We start from the raw sequence: 22,218 nt of genomic DNA, 5'->3' as shown, positions 1-22,218 counted from the left end.
GGTTTTTCCTCCCTTTTTGGGATCTCTCTTTTTTGTTTTTTCCCCCCCATCTCAGAGAGAGTGCAGTTGGCAGATTTGAGCTGCCTTGAGGTGAGTTCTGCAGGTGTCTGCCAGTCACCATGGGCTCCAGCAAGCCAGCCCGAATCCATCGGCTGCCTGTTCCAGGAGAGAAGGCTACAGGAGCAGAACTCCTTTCTCTCTGGCAGCTTCAGCTGCACAACCATAGCCATCCACAAAGACTGCATTTTGCAACTAGAAACCATTTCAAAGTGAATTTGCAAACTCTGCTGGCAGCAAAAAAAGCCAGAGAGTTCCTGGAGCCAGGCCATGCCATGCCAGCACCCACAGACCAGTGCTTTTCCCTCATCCCACTGATAGTGGGACCCTGGAAAATGTTAAAGATAGACTCTGAAAATGTTAGGCTTTTGCCAAATCATTGCACCTAAGTAAGCAGTTTGATAAATGATATAATTGTTAGATGTGATGATTGTTTAGTAATTAAATATAATTATTGTATAATCATAAGAAGAATCATGAGAAACTATGTTAGAAATTTAAGGGGGGCCACGAGGAGCCATGCTTGGCTGAAATCTATGTATACAATAGAACAATATAAGTTTAATAATTAACATGAAAGTTATATAACGATAGAATATAAAAACATGTTCATCCCAAATGCATGTCAGAGTCAGATTTGGGTTGGTAGCCCCTGACACCCAGAGCTCTTCAATAAAAGCACCCTACATAATCATTCTGTGATTATGTGTCTCTGAACACTAACACCACAGCCACAAGTGCAGAGCACAGCAGCAGGGTCTGAGAACTGGAGGAAGCAACAGGAAGACCCCACAGGAGCCAGCAAGTCTTCATCTGCTGCTAAAATTGCTCTGTACAGCTCCTGCCTTCCCAAGAGGGATGTGATGGCATCTTGTCCCTTTGTCCTACAAGCCAGAGGCTGTCCCTGCCTCGTGCCATCTCAGGAAAGGCTATTTCTGGCTTTCTTTGGTCCAGTAGGGTTGTGAGTTTTTTGCAGTTTGGTACCTAGAAATTATTGACCTTTTTTTCTTTCCTCTTGGCATTCTGTTTGTTAGTAATGTGTTATTTTTCCACTTATATTGACTCTTATCTCATTCCTTAATGGTGGAAAGGGATTGGTTGGAAGGTAGGGCAAAGTTACTCATTTCAGAGTGCTCATCTCCTTAAACTGTCTCAAACCAAGACACTATGTCAAAGGCTTTACAGATGAAAAGAGATGACGCCCATAGCTCCTCCCATGCGCAGCCAATACAGCCACTCCATCACAGAAGGTGACTAAATTGGTTAGGCAGGAACTGCGTTGGTGAAATTGTGCTGGCTGTCTGAAATCACCTCCCTTTTTGAGTGAACATATCTCAAACCACATTTTTTCAAGTCTCTACCCTTTTGTGTAAAAGAAGTTTTACCAAAGCTTACCTCTGGGTACTTCAGTTTTAAAGTTCTGTGCAGTTCTCGGAAACGACTGTACCGCCGAAACACTGTCCATGTCTCATCCAAGACTGTTATCTAGAGCAGACAATATAAACACAAGAAACAGAAGTAAACCCACACAGTCTAAAATCCATGCACTATACAGGGTTATAAGATTAAAATGGACAGTTCTTAGCTGTCTTAAATCCAAAAACCTTTTATAAGTTTACTTAATTTTTCTTTCATTACAGTGACAGAACTGTATTTAATAAGGAGCACTGATTGCAAAGCAAAAAAACACCTGAATGCATTTATTCCTTAATCCACAGTGGTTTGATAAGACTGTAAACACATTAGAACATCCCCAATCACTTCTTGGTGCAGCTATTTGACTCTCAGTATTACTATCAGTAGGTGTTCCATTAATGAATAAGTAACATCCAGAGTAAGTGAAGTGTAGCCTCAAAATATTCACAGAAATGTATATTCTTATAAACAGATATTGACAATTAACAAATACACATTTCTTAGACATACAGAGTTCATTACCACATAGAATGGGATTCCAGTTTGTAGGGTAAAATATTATACCACCTTTTAGTAGAAGACATTCCTTTAAGACACTCTTGGTCTGTGTCTTCAAAATGGTGATGAACATTGCATTTATATAGGAAGTTTTCTTAAAATAAACATTGTTACTCCTGTGGATTGAGTGCATAACAACAGGAGCAAAGAGGGAGGGCAAACCAACCTTACCATCAGTTATTCTCAAAACTGAGATATTAAACATTATGTGAAATTAGGTGACATTAATTAAGGACATTTCTAAGTGGGCCATGAAAGTGTTGTGACTAGAGCATTTGACTTTACAGTCAAAAATCAAAAGACTTTGTGCAGCTCTGGTGATCCAAGGCCTGATTTGGTCCTTGTCATCTTCTTTGTTTACTTTCCAATTTCTTGTAATGAGATTTGCAGGTAATTCCAAAATTTTATTGTTGTTATAGCTGGAACGATTGAAAAACAAATTTCAATGCTAAACAAAGTCTTAAGTGGCCCCCAAAGCACAGCAATACTGCTATTAGGACAGACAGAATCAATCTCCACTTGTATAAAGAGAATTACACTGCACCTGGCATACCAATAGCATTTCTAGAATATGGCCTTTGACTCCTACAACTGACACAACAAGTCTGGGATGATTTTCCCCCATTTAAAAAAACCTGTATGACAGACTATACACTCTGTAGGAATGGGAGAGGGATATATGCAGGTGTTTTGAACCAGTAAAGCAATTCTGAAAAGTCCTTTGCTTTTTACATAGTTTGCTAATACAGTTAAAAGTATTCTCTTAAGAACAAAAACCATATGGTTAAGTACATCTGCAAGACAGATTTGGCAATATCCTTATCTAGGCACTTCTGTGATCCTAGATTTGCCTCAGAATTGTGGGTTGTTTTGTTTCTCCCATTCAAAGGCAGCATTTCCTATGTAAAACCTATAAATCTGAAAGAAGGTATCACAGTCCTGTCTCCTTATCTTTTCTTCTCATGATAACTGATAGAAAATAACCTAGGAGACATTTTCAATCCATTGCATTTTAAAGCACATCACAGAATTTGTCCTCTTTCTGCTCTATAGCAACACAACTAACACCATGACCAGGGTAGAAAAATGCAATATTCCACCTCATTCTGAAAGTAATGAGAAAATAAAAAAGAAATGCCTCATTTCTTTATTTAGGCTGGTTAAACTGTCTACAGTCATCATGAGAACTCATATTTCTTCCTATTAACCTTGTTGAAACTGTTCCTCACACTAGGAAAACAGTATCTGGGAAACTAGAAGTTTTCTAAAAATTTCTTATAACCTTTTTCTATTTTATTATTGAGGGTATTCATCTGATAATGTTGACAGAAGATTAGACTTCTTACTAATCAGAAGTTTAGACTTCTTACTAATGTAGGCAGTTATGGGACATGCATCATTTTCTTAAAGAACTTTGTATCAATGAGAACTACCTCTTGCTTTACTCCCACTCTGCAACAGTTCACCAAACTCAGAAATAAACCTGGACTAGAAATGTGGACTTTTTGAGCAGATTCAACACAGCATCTGGCTGAACAGAAATGCAACTGGAGCTGAAGGAAAGCACTGTTTTAGGGTACATCTGCCTGGATCTTTTCTTACAGAGTACTTGTCAGGCATCACTAAAAGGCTTTGAAACACAAGAAAACCAGTTTTAAAAGAACATCAAACAGGATAAATAAAAGGAGCGAACTCAGAACAATGTGGAAAAGATGAATGAGAATGAGAAAGCTTAACTACAACTTTCAGTATTGCCAGAGGATCCCTGCAGGGCTGTGCTTGATTCCAGACTTTGCTTCCATCACCAGCTCTCAGGAAACCCTGTGTGTCTTTCTGAGAGCTGGAGTTCCACCTTCCCTGCTGCCTTGCTGCCAACCATAGGTACTGTCTGCAACCATGGGCACTGGCCATAACAGATGCCACTGGTTTTATTTATATTTTATTTATTTATATTAGATTTAAGAGCAAAAGCTCTTCCCACACTGTTTCTAGCACAGCCTTGTCTAAACATGAAAGGAAGGGGGGGAAATACATGAATAGTTCTCTGGCATACTAATTTAGCTCTAGCATAAATATGTTTAGACCTGATTAAGGTATTACTGTTTCATCATGTCTTTAAAGACAACACATAAAACTGTCACTCAGATGGAAGCTTTTTTGGAAATGAATCAATTCTTACAGAATACTTAATAGTAGACTAGCACAAAAAGCTCCATGACATATTCCTGCTGCAAAATGAAGATGCTGTCTTAGCTCTAATAAAGTATCACTTTCTTCCTATTTTGAATTCTCTCCAGTCAGTTCTTGTAGGACTCACTCAACATCTTTAATTAGGATCTGTATGGAAGAACCTGAGTGGACAGAACATCCTGCTGGCCTATTCCCATACATGTCTATACCAACAAGATGCTTACCCTGCACTAAAACAAATTATTACTGATAATATGTTAGGGTTGAAAGACCTATGAATTGATCATGAAGCTGCCAAGGAAAGTGGAACTCATTCTCTCTCTTCTGGCATTTAACAAAATCATCTTTACTACTGCATGTCACAAGGAGAAATTAATATATTTGTTATATACAGAAATGCATTACATTTGTTGCTCTGTATAACAATATGCAGGATTTAACTACAAGCACAATGACTAGAAACATCTGTTGAAGAAAATACCTCTGAGATACCTAGAATTCACAGTTTTGGGGACTATCTTAAAATTCCACTCAATCATCACTTGTCACTTTGTCAGGTTCCAAAGTGCTATGACATGCAGACAGGTCAGCAATCCATTTTCCCAAAAGCAAGAGGAACCTTGCTGAAGAAAGCTTATTTAGGACCTAGAAAAGAAAATGGGGCTAGCAACACCTCAGTCCTTTCCCACAACTGACATATATTTCAGATGACCTGAAAATAAACTTGAACTAAGTGAAGTAAGGTTGAAATCAGGAATTATTTTGACAGCTGACATGGTATTCTGACCTATGAGGAAGAGATTAAATGAATAGGTAGGTACATTTAGTCTCCTCCCTCTGCCACATTTTCCTGATTTTTAAGGCAAAAAAAATGTACAAACCTACTATTTCAGGTGTTCTAATTTTCTACAGAATAACTGTAGGAGCTTCTAGAGATTAATACAGATCAAAGTAGAGCTGGGAGCTCTGCATGGACAACATTTAAAAGAAAAAAGTTTGTGGAAGGTCTGTGGATTGTAGCATGGAGCTAAATCCTGACTACAGCAGGAGCAATCCAGTGTGACACAGAGAGCTGGAGGGAAAGGAAAAAGCACTAGCTTTTTCATTAGATTGATTCATGTGAGGAATGACTATAAGAAACATTCCCCAAACTGCCAAACTGCACGTGGTCTTCCAACTGCTCCTTCATGCTAAGATCTTGTAGAGGCTTACCTGGGTTTTACTGATGAAGGGAGAATACCTGGAAAAGAAGTCCACCAACAGAAGCTGCATTTTCACTTTAGCCATCTTCACTAACCATTAGCTAGTCTAGTAAATCCTGTGTGCTGAAAATTGAGTAGAAGAGTCCCTGGGGACGTTTCATGTACACTTACTCATCTCTCAGCATCTCCCTGGCTCCAGGCTTTCACTAGCCCCAAGAAAATCAAAGTTCAACAGGCAAAAGGAGGCATTCCACCCAAAAATAGCATGGTATGTTTCAAAATGATAAATTTAATTAGCAAAAACAAAGCTAAGACTGCCCATCTTAATAAAAGCCTTTTCAAAAGAGAGCACAGTTCAAAAATGGTCCTTTGCCCTGTGAGGAAGGTCACTCCTCCACCTCACAGCAGCTAATGAAGCATCTGGCAGCACATTCAGGAAAGGAGGCTGCCAGTTCTGTCTCGGATGCCATGTGCATCAGTTATGCTACACATATGTCCACACACATTGAGAGCACATTTCCAATTAGACTTTAGATCTTGCTTGGAAAAAACACTGGCTGCATACCAGAGGAAACAAAATTAATATGCTTTTTTCCCCCAGCATTTCTACTCAGAAAATCAACTGATAGTTTGGAGAAGCAACACCTTGGAAATGCAGAGTGGGAAGAATCAGAACACCAAAGAGAGTGTGAAAGGAATCAAGCCTTTGTCTTGCATATGTGCAAAATACTTAAATAAAGCTTTTATGCTTTCATTATTTCAGGTAAATCTTTCAAGTCTAAGCCTTTTCTACAGCTGACACTTGCATCTCAGTAAAGGGCTTTCCTCTAACCAATATGCATTTAATCCTCATCTCTGGAACTCTTCAAATTGAACTGACATTGGCTCTGGAACTGCTCACACCAAGAGTTTGGCCTCCATCCTCCTCTGCACAATCAACCCACTTGGAAAACACTTGTCTTTATAGTGTCCTCTACTGTGCATTCTTCCCATCTCTCTTATTTAACAGTACTGAGACAAGGAGAACCAAAAACTGCACTTAGTGGAAGGAAAGCATTAAAGGAAAGCAAATGATAAGCACTTACCTTTATTTCAAACTCATAGTGCTCATCCTTGCCCTGCCCACACAGGACATACCGTGGGATACTAATTTTGATTGGGTCCTTTAGGTCATCTGGATTTGCTCCCAGGGAACGACAGACCATCCTCTTTCATGCACATACCAAATAGGGAGAAGAAAGGAAAACCAAAATCACTACACAAGGAAAAAAAGAAAAGAACTTCACTGAAAAGGAGAATGTGTTCTTGGTCAGAGGAGCAGGCAAAGAGGAGGTAGAAATTACTTCTAAAATGAAGGAATTATTTGAAAACAAAGTGGCTCTTGTCTTATAAGCAAACCCTAGCATATTTTAATGCATACAAAAATTCATGTGAAGTGTATTAAAAATATTCCTTTATTTGAAAAGGCATTTTCAGCTTAGATACCAAAACCAAGGGAAAGCAGAAGACTTTTTATTACAATCCTTTCAGAAAAATCAGTGTATTAATCAAGTTTTCACAGTTAGCTCTAATTTTTATACATCTCTATCTTTTATAAAAAATGTTTAAAATATCATGCAAAGCTGCAGGGGTCTAGGCAATTCAGAAAGCTCTTAAACTTTAAAAGTTCAAACCCATTTTATAATTAAATAAGCAATCCACAGTCAAAATAGTTTCCTACTATTTTTTTAATCATATTGGAATCCCAGAAAACTCAACTATGATAAATTTGCACAGTCTGAACAAAACAACCTAAAAATTTACTTCCAATGAGGGCTCATTTCTCTGACAGCCAGATGGAATATGTAACTCTGAAATTATGCCAAAAAGAAAACATTTCTGCAACTGAAAAGATTAATGCTTTGCAGTCACTATGCCCAAAAGGAGCATAAGCATTCAGAGGGAAAAAGCAGAAAAACTGCCTTAAAGGAAGTCCTCTACTTGCTCCATTGAACATATTTGGTCTGAAAACCTTAATGAACTGGCACTTCAAAAAATAACAGCAGCATGACAAATATAAGTTAACAACCAAAAAGATTGAAAAACAATCACTTCACAGTCATGACTGTGTTATATATTTGTATTTAGCACTGCTATCCATCACTTGAGCTGTAACTTTATTCTCAACATTCATCTTCTTTGTAGCAACTCCTGGCGACTTCCAGTACATGTAAGACTGTGTAGGAGCTGGAGAAGGATTTGAAACTCATTCACAAACATCTCTGCCTCTTACAGACAGCCTTTGACATCATCATGGCTCTCAAGAAGAGGAGGCTGTTATTACATTGCCAGTCAATTATAAATGACAATGTAATTTCCCTTAACATTAGCATTAATAAAACAAAGAAAGTGAATTTTTATTACACTGAGTTAATCTAGAGTATATTTACCACAAACTTTTTTTTTAAGAAACTATAAAAAAGTTTATGTTTGAATGGAAAAATATTTTTAGCAACCTTTGTTTTCACAAGAAATATTGTCTCCTGTCCATTTTGCTCTTCTGTAATTACTGCCCACGTTACCAGCTTTTCAGCTAAAACTCATTTCTGGAGCACTGAAATGTAAGCTGCTCTTTCCTTGGGGGAAAAGAGAAGTTCATTCCCCTGAAAACAACCTCATCTGTTTTAAAATAGCAATAAAATCGTAAAGCCACTCTTAAAGCCACCTCTGTCAACGTGTAATTTATTGACAGTCATTTTCAGAGAGCTATTACAAACAGCTAATAGAGAAAAACAATCTCAAACACAAAATGTTGAGGAAAAATGCACCCTAATACATTAAATAATGCTTTGATATTCATAAACAATCGTCTTTATTTTTACTTCACATAGTAAAAATAGCAGAAGTATTAGAATAAAATACACTGCTATGAATTTCTGTTTCATGAAATTGCAGAGTGCTCACTGAGTTAGATTTTTTAAAAAGCACAGAAGAGAAAAAGCATTATTGGGAAACACAAAATGCACAAACATTTAACTTTGGAGTATAATCAGAAAAAACACTGGTTTCAGAGACTGATTTCCTTTAACAGCCCTGATCAAGACAGTTCTCTCAGGTAGTGCCACTCAAGGCTGACTTTGGGCAAGGCCCAGAAGAAATCTCATAGTGATGGTCAATGAGGGAGCCACTCCTGAGCAGGACTGACATGGTGATATTATTCTGTCTACTCATTTGTGTACACATTCTTTGTCAAAAAATACCCCACAATACCTCAAAATAACATGACACATTTTGCTCATTTTTGGACTTCCTCAAGGAAGTAGAAATGTAACAATAAAAACCCCCATAACTCTTTATCCAAACAAGTGCTCATCCTTCTAGACATAACTTCCCTACCCAATGCAAGCTATTTCTTTTTAAATCCTATGTGAGTTACATTATCATGTCCTAACATATGGTAAAAACAAATGGGAAATGTTCTTATACTAGGAGAGAGACTGAAGTCTAACTCTGTGTGGTAGATTTCACCTCTGCTTGGCAATATGCTAACATCATTTAGAATTTCAGATGAGATACCACTGGTTTTTCTGCCAAGAACCATCTTCCTCAAACAAGGCAGATGGCATATTCAAGCAACAGGATTCAAAAGATATTCAGCTCCTCTTATAAGGGTAGAAACAAAAGATAGGAGACAACAGCTTATTTATTATTAGAACATCTGACAGGGGTTAACTGGTAAAATACCCCTCCTCCTAAGCTAGGGGAAAGCCTTGACTAATGGACATATTCTATTAATGTCCAACAGCTCCATTTTTTCTTGGGATGTAATAACAGAAAGACTGTAAAAGAGGCAATCTCACAGCACCAACAAGCCCATCAGTAAGCAAGCAGAGGATGATGAAAGTAAGGCCAAGAACATTACATGGACAGAGTTAAATTCACTCCATCTGTCAGGCAGTGTGTCCCCAGGTGTCGACTACCTAGCTGGAGCATGAGAAACGTGCTCACAGATGGCAGACCCCAAAACATCTGTCTTGCCACAGCAGCACCACCAAAGCTTGAAATGCTATTTAAAGCACAACTCCTTTTGCACTTGTGACAAATTTTGATAAGAAAGTGCAATAAACATTAAATGTAAAACTCTGAAGAGGAAGAGAATTGTCAATGCTAATATTCCCAAAATTGCAACATATAAAAGCTGTCAACATATATAGTATTAAGAGTATAAATTGAAAGTAAGATTAAAAAAATCTGCAGATGTTTTGAAATATTGAGATCAAGGGCATGAAGTAAATAAATGAGGAGCATGAAAAACAAAGATTATCAAAAAGATTAAGGAAAAGACAACCAAGGAGGAATAGAGAAAACATTAATGAAGATAGATAGTATTTGGAAGGAACTACAAAACACAGCCAAAATGGAAATCATAAGACAGAGCTGTGATTATAGTATTCATCCACCTACCATATAACATAGAAGCATTTAATTTCCTCACTTTCCCAAGGAACTGTATGTACAGCATATCAGAGATGTACAAAATGGAAGCACTCAATTAATAATTATTACTGTTTAGATGTGTTTCCACAGTCTGGGGTATTCCTTTAGAGCTCAAAGGTCCCTTTTCTCTATTGATTAAAAAAAAAAGCGGGGGGGGGGAAGGATTTTATCAACGTTTATTAGCCTTTTATTTTGAATGTATCTAAACTCTTTTGGATTTCAATACCTAGTCAAATGCATAATTAGCCAAATGGCTTCTTCACTTGAACTGAATGTTAATTTCCAGATTTCCAAAGGGATATGCAAACTGCTTTGAAGAATTGATAGGATGACTGTCAGGAGAGTATTTATTTCTTTTTCACAGTATTTAGAAGAAACAATTCCTGAATCAGGTCCAACCTTGCTCCTTTTAGAAAACACAAGCTCAATTTATATGCACTTCTCTTTGTCTGGCAAAACTGCACAATGGGTATCATTCAAACTGTACAACCAAAGGCTGTCAAATTGTGATCACTGCCATGAAGCATCCAAAATGTTAGGTGCAGAAAAAAAGACATTATCTTCCTTTAAGAGACCTATATGAGGAGTTGTAAAAACAAGACTCCTATACACAGCCTGCTCAGCACAGTCTACATTCACTGATGTAGACAGCAGTATGTGAATGTCACCTAATGAAGGTTTAATACTTCCCATATTTTCATAGAGTAAGCAAACCAGGTCAGCTAACTCAATTGGAAATTTACAGGGCAATTGTACTCCATTTGAAAAAACCAATTATTTATAATAGAAGTCCAGTCCAGTGAAATCTGCATCAAATCATCTTTCAAGAGCTGAAATTTATTTAAATAAACATCATCATCCAAACAATCTAACTGTAATAATCAAACTTCTCATGTCACTGCAAATTTTTTGAGTGAAGTGTTTGTTATAGATAAATATTGTGAGTAAACCATCTTCAGCAGAACACAGAAGTCGAATATTCTGTCCAGCAAAGCCAACTTGAATCTCCTTTATAGTGCTGATAGGAACCTTGGGATACTGCCAAGGAACTCTGGCAGGTGCCTTGTTCAGCTGACAAAATAACAACAGACAGAGTGGAACCCAACAAGAGCAAGCAAGCAGGTTCTGGGTCTGGTTTTCTGCAACTGCCAACAGACACCTTTCAACTCATCAACCCTAACAGAAATCTGAGGTAAAGCACAGATGAAAAATTCCAGTACCTTTTCCAGAGAACAGACCTGAAGTTCCAAAAAAAATCAGGAAAATGCACAAAGTTCTGTTGTAACACTAAACTGTTTTCTAGCTCTTTTTTTCCCAATGGCATGCAAATTCTTCAGGGGGTTTTCTCACAAAAGCATCAGAGATGTCCATGCTTATGCTCACTGTGACAGCCTCTTGGATGGGGGATGCAGGCTGAATGACATTTTCAGTATGATCTTTAGCAGCACCACCAGTGTGGGATATGTCTTGATTCATGCCTGACTTGAGGAACACATTTACTTGCAAGTTTCTTATAAATGACAGATTTTTTATTAATGATATTGCTTGGGCACATCTCTCACTTGCATCACACAAACTTCCTAACTCCTTAATCTGTTTAGAAACCACTGCACTGCTGACCAGCTGACTACTGGTATCTTTGTAAAAGCAAGAAAGCTGAGTGAAAAAATATCCCAAACTGGAAGCATATTCTGGTCTTGCATCAAAACAAGAAGTTATTGACCTAAAAGAAACCAAATCAGAGGCACTGTGTGCTGGAAGCTGAGAATTACTAGATTGGTCTTCATCTATTGGTTGCACTGTCTTTAATGGGCTGTTTCTTTCTAAGTTTTTGTTTCAGAATGCACATTAGACTGAGAAAAGAAAAGGCACAATATGCTGAAGCCAGTTTGCTCATTCAGCACCCATTAAGGATCCTGCAGAAGAAATCTGTTTCAAGTGGGAATAATCAGATTCAGTTCTTGAGCTCTCACAATCTGGAGAAGTAATTATTTTATCACCAATATGATTGAAATTTTCAACCTTGTGGAGTGAATAGGCAACATTAATAAAGTCAGAACTATGTAAAGAAGTAGATAAAACATTCTGATACAGAACATTCTCACTCTTCAAAGTATTAGCACCTTTAGAGTGAATTAAACTACTTCTAATGTCACAATGACATGCAAAGCTCTCCTGCTCTGAGTTATGCCTTCATTCTGAAATGCCTTCTCTGATGTACAAGGGGAGGAATGTCATCCAGAACTGGAAAATAAATCCAGCATTTCTGTATATGCCTTCTGTTTCTTATGGTCTCTTGCTCCTGCATTTTCTCCACACAACTCTGAAGCACAATTGCCATCTTTAGACAGAAGTGGAAAGCCATTGTGTGGCTGCCACTGTTAACTTTTCTGTTAAAAATTCCAAAACAAGAAAATAAAAATCTCTTTGTAAAGTCTCCTGACCAAAACATTTCTTTAACTGAGGATTGATTTTGATAGATTTATACAACCATTCAAAATTGGTACAATCTCTCTGTCTCTCAAAAACCCAATAGCAGTGATTGAGATCTGATGAGGAACAGTTCATCTTTTCAACCCACCCCTGCTTTTTCTTTGTACAGTATCCATTTCACTTGCTTTATATATGCTTTGCTCAAAAACCCCAGGAAAGTCAACAGGCAATGCAGAAACTTCTAATCCCTCAATTTTTTTCCCCACACAAGCACAAAAAAAGTAATCCCATATGAGCCAACAGAGTGCAAAAAGTCCAACACAGCTGAAAAACATCAGTGTAAAAGTCAAAAGAAGTACAAGATTGAGGTGCTGCAGCCCTTCTGTTGTTACAGTTTAAATCCATGAAGGTACCTAGGATTTACTCACCAAGACTATAACTGTGCTACAAGCAGCACTTAGACAACTAAATATGGTGAGGGGTCTGAGCATCAGTTTAAAAATACATAAATACATGTATTTATGAATATTTATAAATATTAATAATACATATTTATAATGTATTTATACATTATACAATATAATGTATTTATAGATTTAATACATGAATAACACACATATACATGAATCCTTCAGGACACACACAGCCTGCCTGGTTCCTTTTGCTACCTTACAGACACCCTCACAGCAGTTCATTGAGAGTCAAAAATGTTATGTGTATTCTGAATTCAGACAATCATTGAATTAAATTAAATTTAATTCAATGCTCATTAAACACTTTTCTCCTCTAAAAATAATGAAAGGGATACTATTCCAAATTCAGAATCATGGCAAAACAATGAAGAACGATCCAGCCTAACACCACACCTTTCAAACAAGGAAGAGCTAAGTACAATCTAAAAGAAAATCACTTTGATTCCAGCTGGTAAGATGCACCTCCATCTCTGTTAGCCATTAATCTTGCTGTGAATTCAAAATTCTAATTATGCAGCTAAACATGATGAAATTTAATTACAGGGCATGCCATAATTTAAGACAAGCATTTCATTCTGACAAATTATGACCTACCTCATACTTCAACTTGCGTTGAATAGTGCTGTTATTGTGCCTCTCATTGTCCTAAGCACAAAAAAAGGTGCAGGAGGTTATTAAAAAGTGCCTTTCTTGTATAAGTTAATTCAAAAGTACTAGAGGAAGAGACATTAAATAGACAAAAATAACAATCAATATTTATTAAACAACTGGCTTAGAAGTCAATCAATCCACTCTTTGGATGATTAGATCACCAGTTTTTGAATAGGCATTTGTTTGTAAGTATGAAATTCCATCCAGAAGAATCTTAATTTTCATCAGTTAAATCTTTTCTGACATAAAATGAAGATTTTATTTGCAAGCTTCTTATTGTCATTTACACACTCTTTCCTGCCAAAAAAAAAGCAGAATGCAACATAAAAATGCCACTGGAAATAAATATATGATTAAAATTTAAAAACTTTTACCTCATTCACTGTTTACTTCTTTTAAAGTTTTTTGGTAAATTAAGAATAAGTAAACACAGGAAAACATAGAAATTACTGAACAACAAAACTAAATCAGTGGTTAGACACGATCCATTGAAGGTCAGGATCTCCCACCCATTTTTGCTCACCTTGAAACTTTCTGTAGACCAGGAAGCACTAACATGATTATCCTCAGCTTTATAATGAATATTCTGGAGCCTTCTCTGCACTTCTTGTTCAATAAAGGCATTTATCCTTTAAGATACAGAAAAGTGTGTGTATGTATGGAAAAATAGTATATTTTACATAAAAATCAAGACAGACTAAAAGGCTCTTTGAAATGCTTCTAACCCGTAAGTACTGCACAGCTCTTAATTGGCAGGCTTAATGTTAGACCCATTTTATCCCTCCTTAAGGAAGGAACACTGACTTTTGAACGAGTGCTTATCTAACCAGTAAAGGTTAAAAAATTGTTATTACTTAAACAAATGACTAGAGCACAGGTTCAGCCACTGCTGTGAGTGCAGCTCTACACACGAGAGGCAGTGAGGCTACAAGTGATGAAGAATAAAGAAGGTTGGGGTTGCATCTTCAGTAATTTAACAGCTTGCCTTCACTGCTGCTGTGGTATCAGCAACTTGCACTAGCAAAGGTTTGGTCTTCAAACAGAAGGAATCTTCCAAGAGCTGACAGCAACAACTGCCATGTCTAAGTATAACAAGGGAAATTAAAGATTTCAGTGATGCCAGGCAGCTGTCCTATTAAAAAAAGTTTAAGACAATTAAATTTACTACATTGCCTTAAGCATATATGAAGCAAAACCATATAGACAGGTAACTGTAAACTCAAAATCTATTTAAATACCTTTCAGCCTACAGTTTCCCAACCCTGTATTCTAAAACAAACTGCACAGGAGCAACAGCTGAAGCTATTGGCTACTTACAGCAGAACATCAATTTTACTTCCAGACCAGTCTTCCAGTATATAAATCAAATTCAACCCTGGCAGAACGGTCTTTCAAAATATCTCTTTTTAAAGCTATTGTTTGCATTCCATTGCAGGAATGCAGGTCACCTACCTTTCATCAACCAGTGGGGCAGCAGATGTCTGTGCCTTTGTTGGGCTGGCAGGGGAAGTGCTATGGGAGAGTCTCTCATCTAATATTCCATGGTTTCCTTTCTGAGCTCCATCACCCTCATATATTTTTTGCTTCAGCTGCTGAATTTCCTGGTCCAGGCTATAAAGATACCATAACATGTAATTTGCTTTGGTTTAGAGTTGATTTGAATAGGTCTGATGGGAAGCAATGTGCCTACACTGGTATACGTGTACATAAGATTGTAGATACTAATGAAAGTTTAAAAATCATAATTGTCCCTTAAGCACATTTAGATAGAAAATAGAGACAGCTCAAAGCCACATTCCAAGACTAGTATTAAGTCAAATAAAACAACTTCAATAATTTCCATCACAAGAGGCATCTAAATCTGTACATTAAATATTAACTCCTAAAGCCTAACCTATCTGTTAGAATCACATTAATAAATTATCATTTTTATAGAAATCTATCAATGACCTCAGATATTATCTTCCAGTGTGAAAGTAAATGAAGAAACAAAAGGGGAAAAAATGAAAAATTCAATACAGCACCAAAAAAACCCCAAAGAAAACCCAAAACATTGATGTGGCAAAACCTCTCCATAGGAAAATCTTTAAATTGTGTACTAGACATGTACATTTTCCAGTTGTTCCATCTGTATATATGTTTTTGAAAATTCACTAACAAAATAAACATTTAGTACTTATTGTATATATACAGCTAAGAAATCATCTTTTGAAACTTCCTTGCTTTCTTTAACAAATAAATTCAGTTCCACCCAGATTTATGCACAGAATACAACATGTAAAATTGGGTACTGTGTTTCTGACTAAAAATGCTGGAGGCATTTTGTATGAAATAAGAAGCACTTATTGCAATATTCATCATATTACAACAAAGTAATCTTTAGAACATCCTTTTCACTTGTAAAGTAGCTGACATTAGATTAGTAACACAGTAATAATCTTCCCCATTTTCATTACAATTTTTGTCTCTAAAAGTAATTGTTTTTCTAGAGGTTACTTAGAAATCAAATAATAAAAGAAAATAAGTTCTTGCTAAAACAGAAGAAACTATGCAAACCTGGGATTCTATCACTTCTGTACAATTGTATATATCTAAACTGAAGTGCAGCTCTATATTCCATCCTGGGGGTTAAGTGAGAAAATTAGATAGATGATGAATGCTGAGGCTTCGGCTGAATTGTTACTTCAGTTTTAGAGTGCTTTTTGCAGCACTGCCAGAAGCCATCTATTTCTTTTGATTAGCACCAAAACAATCTTGTGTCCTGAGGGTAAGTGGAGGAAAGATGGCTTATGTATATAGGAAAGTGTTTGCATCCATGGAAAATCAATTTAACTACAAAAATCAGATTTACATTAAAGGAACAAAGCTTAGCTCTTGGTTTGTAAACATCCTACTAGGAGAAGACATTACTTATCTAGCTACAAACTTAGTCAGCCTTGTGCTGCATCCACCAGTGAGGACACAGAACTGTGCCCTGCCACTTGCCTCAAAGATGGCTCTAAAGCTGCTTTATGTTCATTCTCATGCCCCAAACCTCTGCCAGTAAAGCCAAAACGTGTGCATATATCCCAGTTAAAGTTAACCTCAAATTACCATTTTGGGAGTAATCCCTGTTGTCTTGAGGTGATTCACAATGATATTAAATACCATAATTATCTGTGGCCAAAAAATGTTACTGTGTCTTTTAAGACCCTGAAGCCACAGACCTTGAGTGTCTGGTGGAATTGGGGGTGCAGGCATTTTAAAAAGTTCCCAACCTGAATTTTTTCACAGCTTTTCACAGAATGGTATTTCCTTTGCTGACCGCTTGGTCTCTACTTAGGCAAAGCCTTTTCTTTCCTTTTTGGTTTGTTTTGTTCCTTGGATCAGAGAAACTGCAGCAGCAATGTTTGAGCTGCCCTGAGAACAAATTCTGCAGCCACTTGTCTGGAAACCAGGGGGCATCTGCTGGGAGAAGTGAAACAGAATTGTCCTGCTCCAGCCCAAGCTGCTGCTGACCAACCCTGAGCCTTGGAGAGGACACATTTAGTGGCCTCAGTCCAGCTGCCATGCCTGCCCTGCTGTGCCTTGCCATGGGGAAGCTCTTCATCTGCTGCTGGAACTGCTTTGTGAGGCTCCTGTCTTCCCAGCAGATCTGATCTGGGGTTGTTCATCCTGGAGGAGGCCCAGGGGAGACAAGGCAGTGTCAGGGCACAGGTTGGACTCGATGATTTCCATGGCCTGTTCCAACCTTGCTGATTCTGTGATTGTCTGAAACCACCCTTGGAGCAGTTGTAGGATAAGCCCTGGGCCTCCTCTTCAGGAGCTCCAGCAGCCCAGGTCCCTCAGCTTCTCCTCCCAAAGCCCATCCTGTCAGTCCTGCAGAGCCTCTGCAGCTCCTCCTCACTGCCCAGAACAGGGAGCCCCAGAGCCAGACACAGCAGCCCAGATGTGCCCCCCTGGCCTGGGGTGTCTCTGCCACGAGGCACTGCAGGGGCCTGCAGACAATTCCTGCATCCTTGTAGGATGATCCTGCTCCCCAAGGGACGTTCCCATGGTTCCAAGTCAGGAACTGAAGTAGGGAGTGAAGGCAGTGAGGGAGGAAAGGGCAAACCTTGTCACCACATCCTGCACAGCCTGAAGCTGTCCCAGCAGGGCCCTGTCAGGACAGGTATTTTAGCTCTGCCTTTTGTTTCACTGGGGTGCTGAGGTCAAGCAGTTCAGTATCTAGCAGTTATTTTCTTTTCCCCCCCCCCAGCCTACTGGCTTTCTTTTTCTTCATAAACTAATGCTTTTTCACTTTCTGCTATGTCCCAGATTGCAAGGCAAGATGTATTCTATTTGCCACCTGTATGGCAGTTGTCTTTTGTCAAGTGGGCAGTTTGCCTTATCTCTTCCACACCCACCCCTCTCCCTGGGAGGTGGGGAGCATCTGTTGATAAGAGGCTATTGAGTGTCACTGCATGACTGATAAGAACTACAGCATCCCACTGGGAGATGCTCCACCCAGGGGGAGGAGCCAAGCATTCCTACCTGGATATAATCTGTAGATTCTGGAACACCAGCACAGCTTGTGCACTGGATTTCCCAGAGGAACTGCAGCTGCCTCTTCCACTGGATCCTCAGAGGAAGACTGCACTCATTTCTACAGGACCCCTGCTCCAGCAGAACCATACCTGACACTCCAGGAGGGCTGCAGCCACAATTCCAATGGTACTGCCACCAACACCCTGACCCACAGGGTGTCAGGTTGTGTTCTGACTCTGTCAGTGTTGTTTTGGTTTACTGCATTGTTTATTTTATCCTTTTATTTTCTTCCCTAATAAGAACTGTTATTTCCCGCTCCCATATTTTTTGCCTGAGAGCCCCTTAATTTAAAATTCATAGCAATTTGGAGGGTGTTTCACATTCTCCACTTCATGGGAGTCTCCTGCCTTCTGCAGCAGGCACCTGTCTTTCCAAACCGAGACACTGCTATTAAATTTCTTATTGGTGGAAAGGGATTATTGGAACTCTTAAAGGAGTTAATTTAAAGGAGAATGCCCTGGAATGAGTTATCTCAAACCAAGACATCTGTAGGTTAAAGAATTTTGAGCTTCCATATTATTCAAACAAATAAAAACATTGTACCTAGTTATGATGGACTTACACTTGTATAGCACTTTAAATGATTATTTCATTTAAACCTTTTCAGATAGTTAACACTGATCTGATTATTTCATTTAAACCTTTTCAGATAGTTAACACTGATCTGAACCAGAGCACATCATCACATAATGGGATCTAGATAAACAATAAGAAATATATATAATTCATATGCTTACTATGGCATCATATACTGTGAAATGTAAACTCAAACAAAAGAGCAGTAAGCAGCCTGAAATGTTTAACATATTCTCATGTATCTTTTTTCTTGCCTCTACATTCACAAAAACATACTGAATTGAATTATTCAGGCCCATGGGCTATTCACTGAAAGACTTCAAAGTTTTATTTAGCCTGTGAAAGAGGATTTTGAAGTAAACAAGAAAAAAAAACCAAGGAAAAAAAGAGGGAAAAAATATCTTTTTACTTCCTTGGTATCTTCTCTAAACCTCAGTTTTCTGGCTGACAACATATTTTTTCACTTATCACACAACCCTATTTTTGTAGAACCTCCAGCTGTCTATACCTCACTTCAGTCAAGTGAGATGCTTAGTGTAGAAAATGAGATTTTATGTTCACGACAATTATGGAAAATAATGGCAATTTCCACAAAATGATGAATCAGTATTGAAAATGCTTAACTAAAAGCCAGACAATGTAGCCATAAATGTTGAAAAAGTGACCTCTACACAGCCTATATAGAGCAACTCTTCTGATAATGGTTTAAAAGGAATGGAATACAGAAGAGCTCTTCAATCTGACTATAAGCAAGTTTCTTCTTTTAGGTGGTTTTTCCACATCTGTTTGAAGGGCTTATGAAAAAATATTCAGATAAATTAGTGAAATATTTAAAAAACATATGACAAATGCTACCTCAGAAAAAAACACTTCCTTTTTTCACTGACAGTCACAGGTTTTAAAGCTCCCGTATAAGCAAATCAGGTAGCACATTTAAAAATGGCAATTCTGCATGTTTTACCTTCTGCAGGGATTGAACACATTAATCTTGGTGAATTTTTGCTCAGGTCAAAAAAAAAAAAAAAAAAAAAAAAATATTTCTTCCTCTTCTTCGACAGAGAAAGATCCTTCCCTACCTGACTGACTTTTCTTCGAGCCTCCCATACTTAGGTTAAATGTTATGCTACAAGATATCTTGAGCATAACTGATGACATTGCTTATGTGCCTAAAAGGGGCTGTCACCACACTGGGCAGTAGTAAAGCCTCTGTGTATTTTTCAATAAGCTTAAAAAGCAACGTCAAATTTTACATGGATATAGCTTATTTTTATTTTTCCTTGAAACCAGAGCTATTAAAAAATTAAACATTTAGCCCCATTTACTTTTAATACCAGGAGGGTTCAGTATATCACCAGCTGAGAGGGACAGTTTGTAGGTTTACTGTAACAGTCTCCCAGTCCTGAACAAACATCTAACTTGTTACTAATAAAGAAAATGAAATGTTATACAGAAATAATTTTAGAGAACAAAGTTGTTAGATGGTGCATTTGCTGTAAGGGCAGAACATAAGGATGTCTGAGCTTTCTACATAGGTAAAACAATTTAAGTATTGTGATGGCTAATGCAAATAATATCCCGCTGAGGATGGGAGAAGTATCCAAACATAACAGAACTCAATAAGTGAGCAAAAATCCTTTAAAAAGCAGTAGAGTTTCAGTTCTGGGTAAGCTACTTGAAACTCATGAAGAAACATAAGTACTGGGACACTGAACAAGCTGTGCTCTCAACATCCAAGGTATAAGATCATTCCCTATTGTATTTGTGGGGTGCCCTGATGAAGGCAGGAATGATCAATCTGTCTCCATGCTCTCAGAAGGCTAATTTATTATTTATGATACTATATTATATTTAAGAATACTATACTAAAGAATACAGAATGGATTCTTACTGAATGCTAAAAAGGATAATAATGAAAGCTTGTGACTCTTTCCAGAGTCCCAACACAGCTTGGCACTGACTGGCCATTGAGCCAAAACAATTCACACCAGAACCCAATGAAACAATCACCTGTGGGTGAAACAAACACTTTCCACATGAGCAAAACACAAGAGAAGCAAATGAGATAAGCATTGTTTTCCTTTTTCTCTGAGGCTTCTCTGTTTCCCAGGAGAAAAATCCTGGGCAAAGGGATTTTTCAGAGAATGTGAATGCCACACTTGCCCTTTTGTGGACAGGTCCTGATAAATGGAAGGCACTGCAGCACTCACCGTTCTCGGTCTTGCTCAAGCGCTTTCTGTTCAGCTTCCAGACTTGCCTGCAGCCCCGCCTGTTCACCACAGCTGTGGTTCAAGGTGGCCAGCTTCTGTTTCTGCTCCTCAATTTCAAAGTCTATGGTGGAACGGCGCTGCAAAGCAGAATGCCTCCTTTCTAACTTAGCAACAGCTTGCTCCAGTGCCTCTCTCTGCTGCTTTTCCCTTGATTCAAGGATTTCTTTTTCCTTTTTCCGAACCTTCCCTTCCTGCCGGGCTACGTTGGCAGCGAACTCAAAGGTTTCTTGTAGCTGCTGCAGCTGATTTGTGCTAGCCCTATACTGGGCAAGCTGCTCTTCTTTTTCTTCTATTTCTTTCTCTATTTGATAGAGAGTATTATCTAACCCTAACAAGCCCCTGTCAAGGACTTCTGAAGCTCTTTGTTTTTCCTCCAGCAGAGCTGGCAAATGATTACTCGTCAGGTACTCAAGCTGGCGTATTTTAGATTGGAGCCTGTATTCCACTGGCTTTATCTTGTCAACTTCTTCAGCCTTGAGTATGGCATCCATAAAGTTATCATCATCTCTCTTGAGATTTAAAGGTTCTTCATGTGCAAATTTTAAGTGCTCCAGATCTCTTTTTTCATCTGCTATTTCTTTTTCTAGGTGATCCATTTGTTGAATTAAATCTTTTTCCAAAATAGCCAGCTGTTCCAGCTGTTTCCTTTTAAACTCTATGAAATCATGCTGTGCTTTTTCTAATTCTTCATGGTTTTCATCACCTTCAGATCGGGCTTCCTTGACTCTCAAAAGAGATTCTCTGATCTCTTCAAGATTTCTTCTCTCTTCTTCTAGTCTTTGCACATCCCCTCTCTTCAGGAGCTCTATCATGACCTGCTTCTCTCGAAGCTGTTCCTCCAGGTGAGCCACCAGCATCACCTGTTCTCTTTCCTGTTCTTCAAGTCTCTTTTTTTCTGATTCCAGCTTAAGATACTGCTCATCTTTTTCCTTTTTCAGTTTTTCTAGTTCACGAAAAATCTGCATTTTCTCTACTTTTTCATTATGATTAAGTTCATGGAGTCGCTGCAACTCCTCTTTGACCCGGGCAAAAATTTCTTCCTGCTGCTTTTTCCTTTGAAGCTCTATCTCCTGTTGTTCTCTCAATCTCTCCTCTTCAAATTTTTCTTTTTCAGCCAGCAAATCCTTTAACCTGCTTTCAATGTGAACACTTCTTCGTTTCAGACTCTCCTCCTGTTTTCGGATTTGCAGCTGAACTATTTCTGTCTCTTTGCGCTGTGACTCCACTTCTTGCTGCATTCTTACAAGTTCTGCTTTGTCAGATTTCTGTTTTTCTTCCATCTCTTCTATTTGTTTCCTACAGTAAAACATTTACATGAAGTTAAAAAGGTTTAAACTAAGATCTTTTTACTAT

The 22,218-nt window shown here is 38.1% G+C and overlaps 1 protein-coding gene across 3 annotated transcripts in view; it reads right to left on the bottom strand.

Annotated features, from left to right (window-relative positions):
• Positions 1-22,218, bottom strand: part of KIF16B (kinesin family member 16B) — a 139,587-nt gene that overhangs the window by 38,537 nt on the left and 78,832 nt on the right. For all 3 annotated transcript variants that reach the window (XM_036381065.1, XM_054514391.1, XM_054514392.1), the window contains 6 exons: positions 20,806-22,161; positions 14,909-15,067; positions 13,980-14,085; positions 13,400-13,450; positions 6,509-6,631; positions 1,453-1,542 (listed from right to left, as the gene is read on the bottom strand). In XM_036381065.1, coding sequence (XP_036236958.1) covers positions 1,453-1,542; positions 6,509-6,631; positions 13,400-13,450; positions 13,980-14,085; positions 14,909-15,067; positions 20,806-22,161 — 1,885 coding nt within the window. The remainder of the gene's footprint in view (positions 1-1,452; positions 1,543-6,508; positions 6,632-13,399; positions 13,451-13,979; positions 14,086-14,908; positions 15,068-20,805; positions 22,162-22,218) is intronic.

The sequence above is a fragment of the Molothrus ater genome, chromosome 3 (assembly GCF_012460135.2).
Source record: "Molothrus ater isolate BHLD 08-10-18 breed brown headed cowbird chromosome 3, BPBGC_Mater_1.1, whole genome shotgun sequence".
Lineage (NCBI taxonomy): Eukaryota > Metazoa > Chordata > Aves > Passeriformes > Icteridae > Molothrus > Molothrus ater.
The sequence above is the reverse complement of the archived record's forward strand: the minus strand, read 5'-3'. Positions and strand labels throughout refer to the sequence as shown.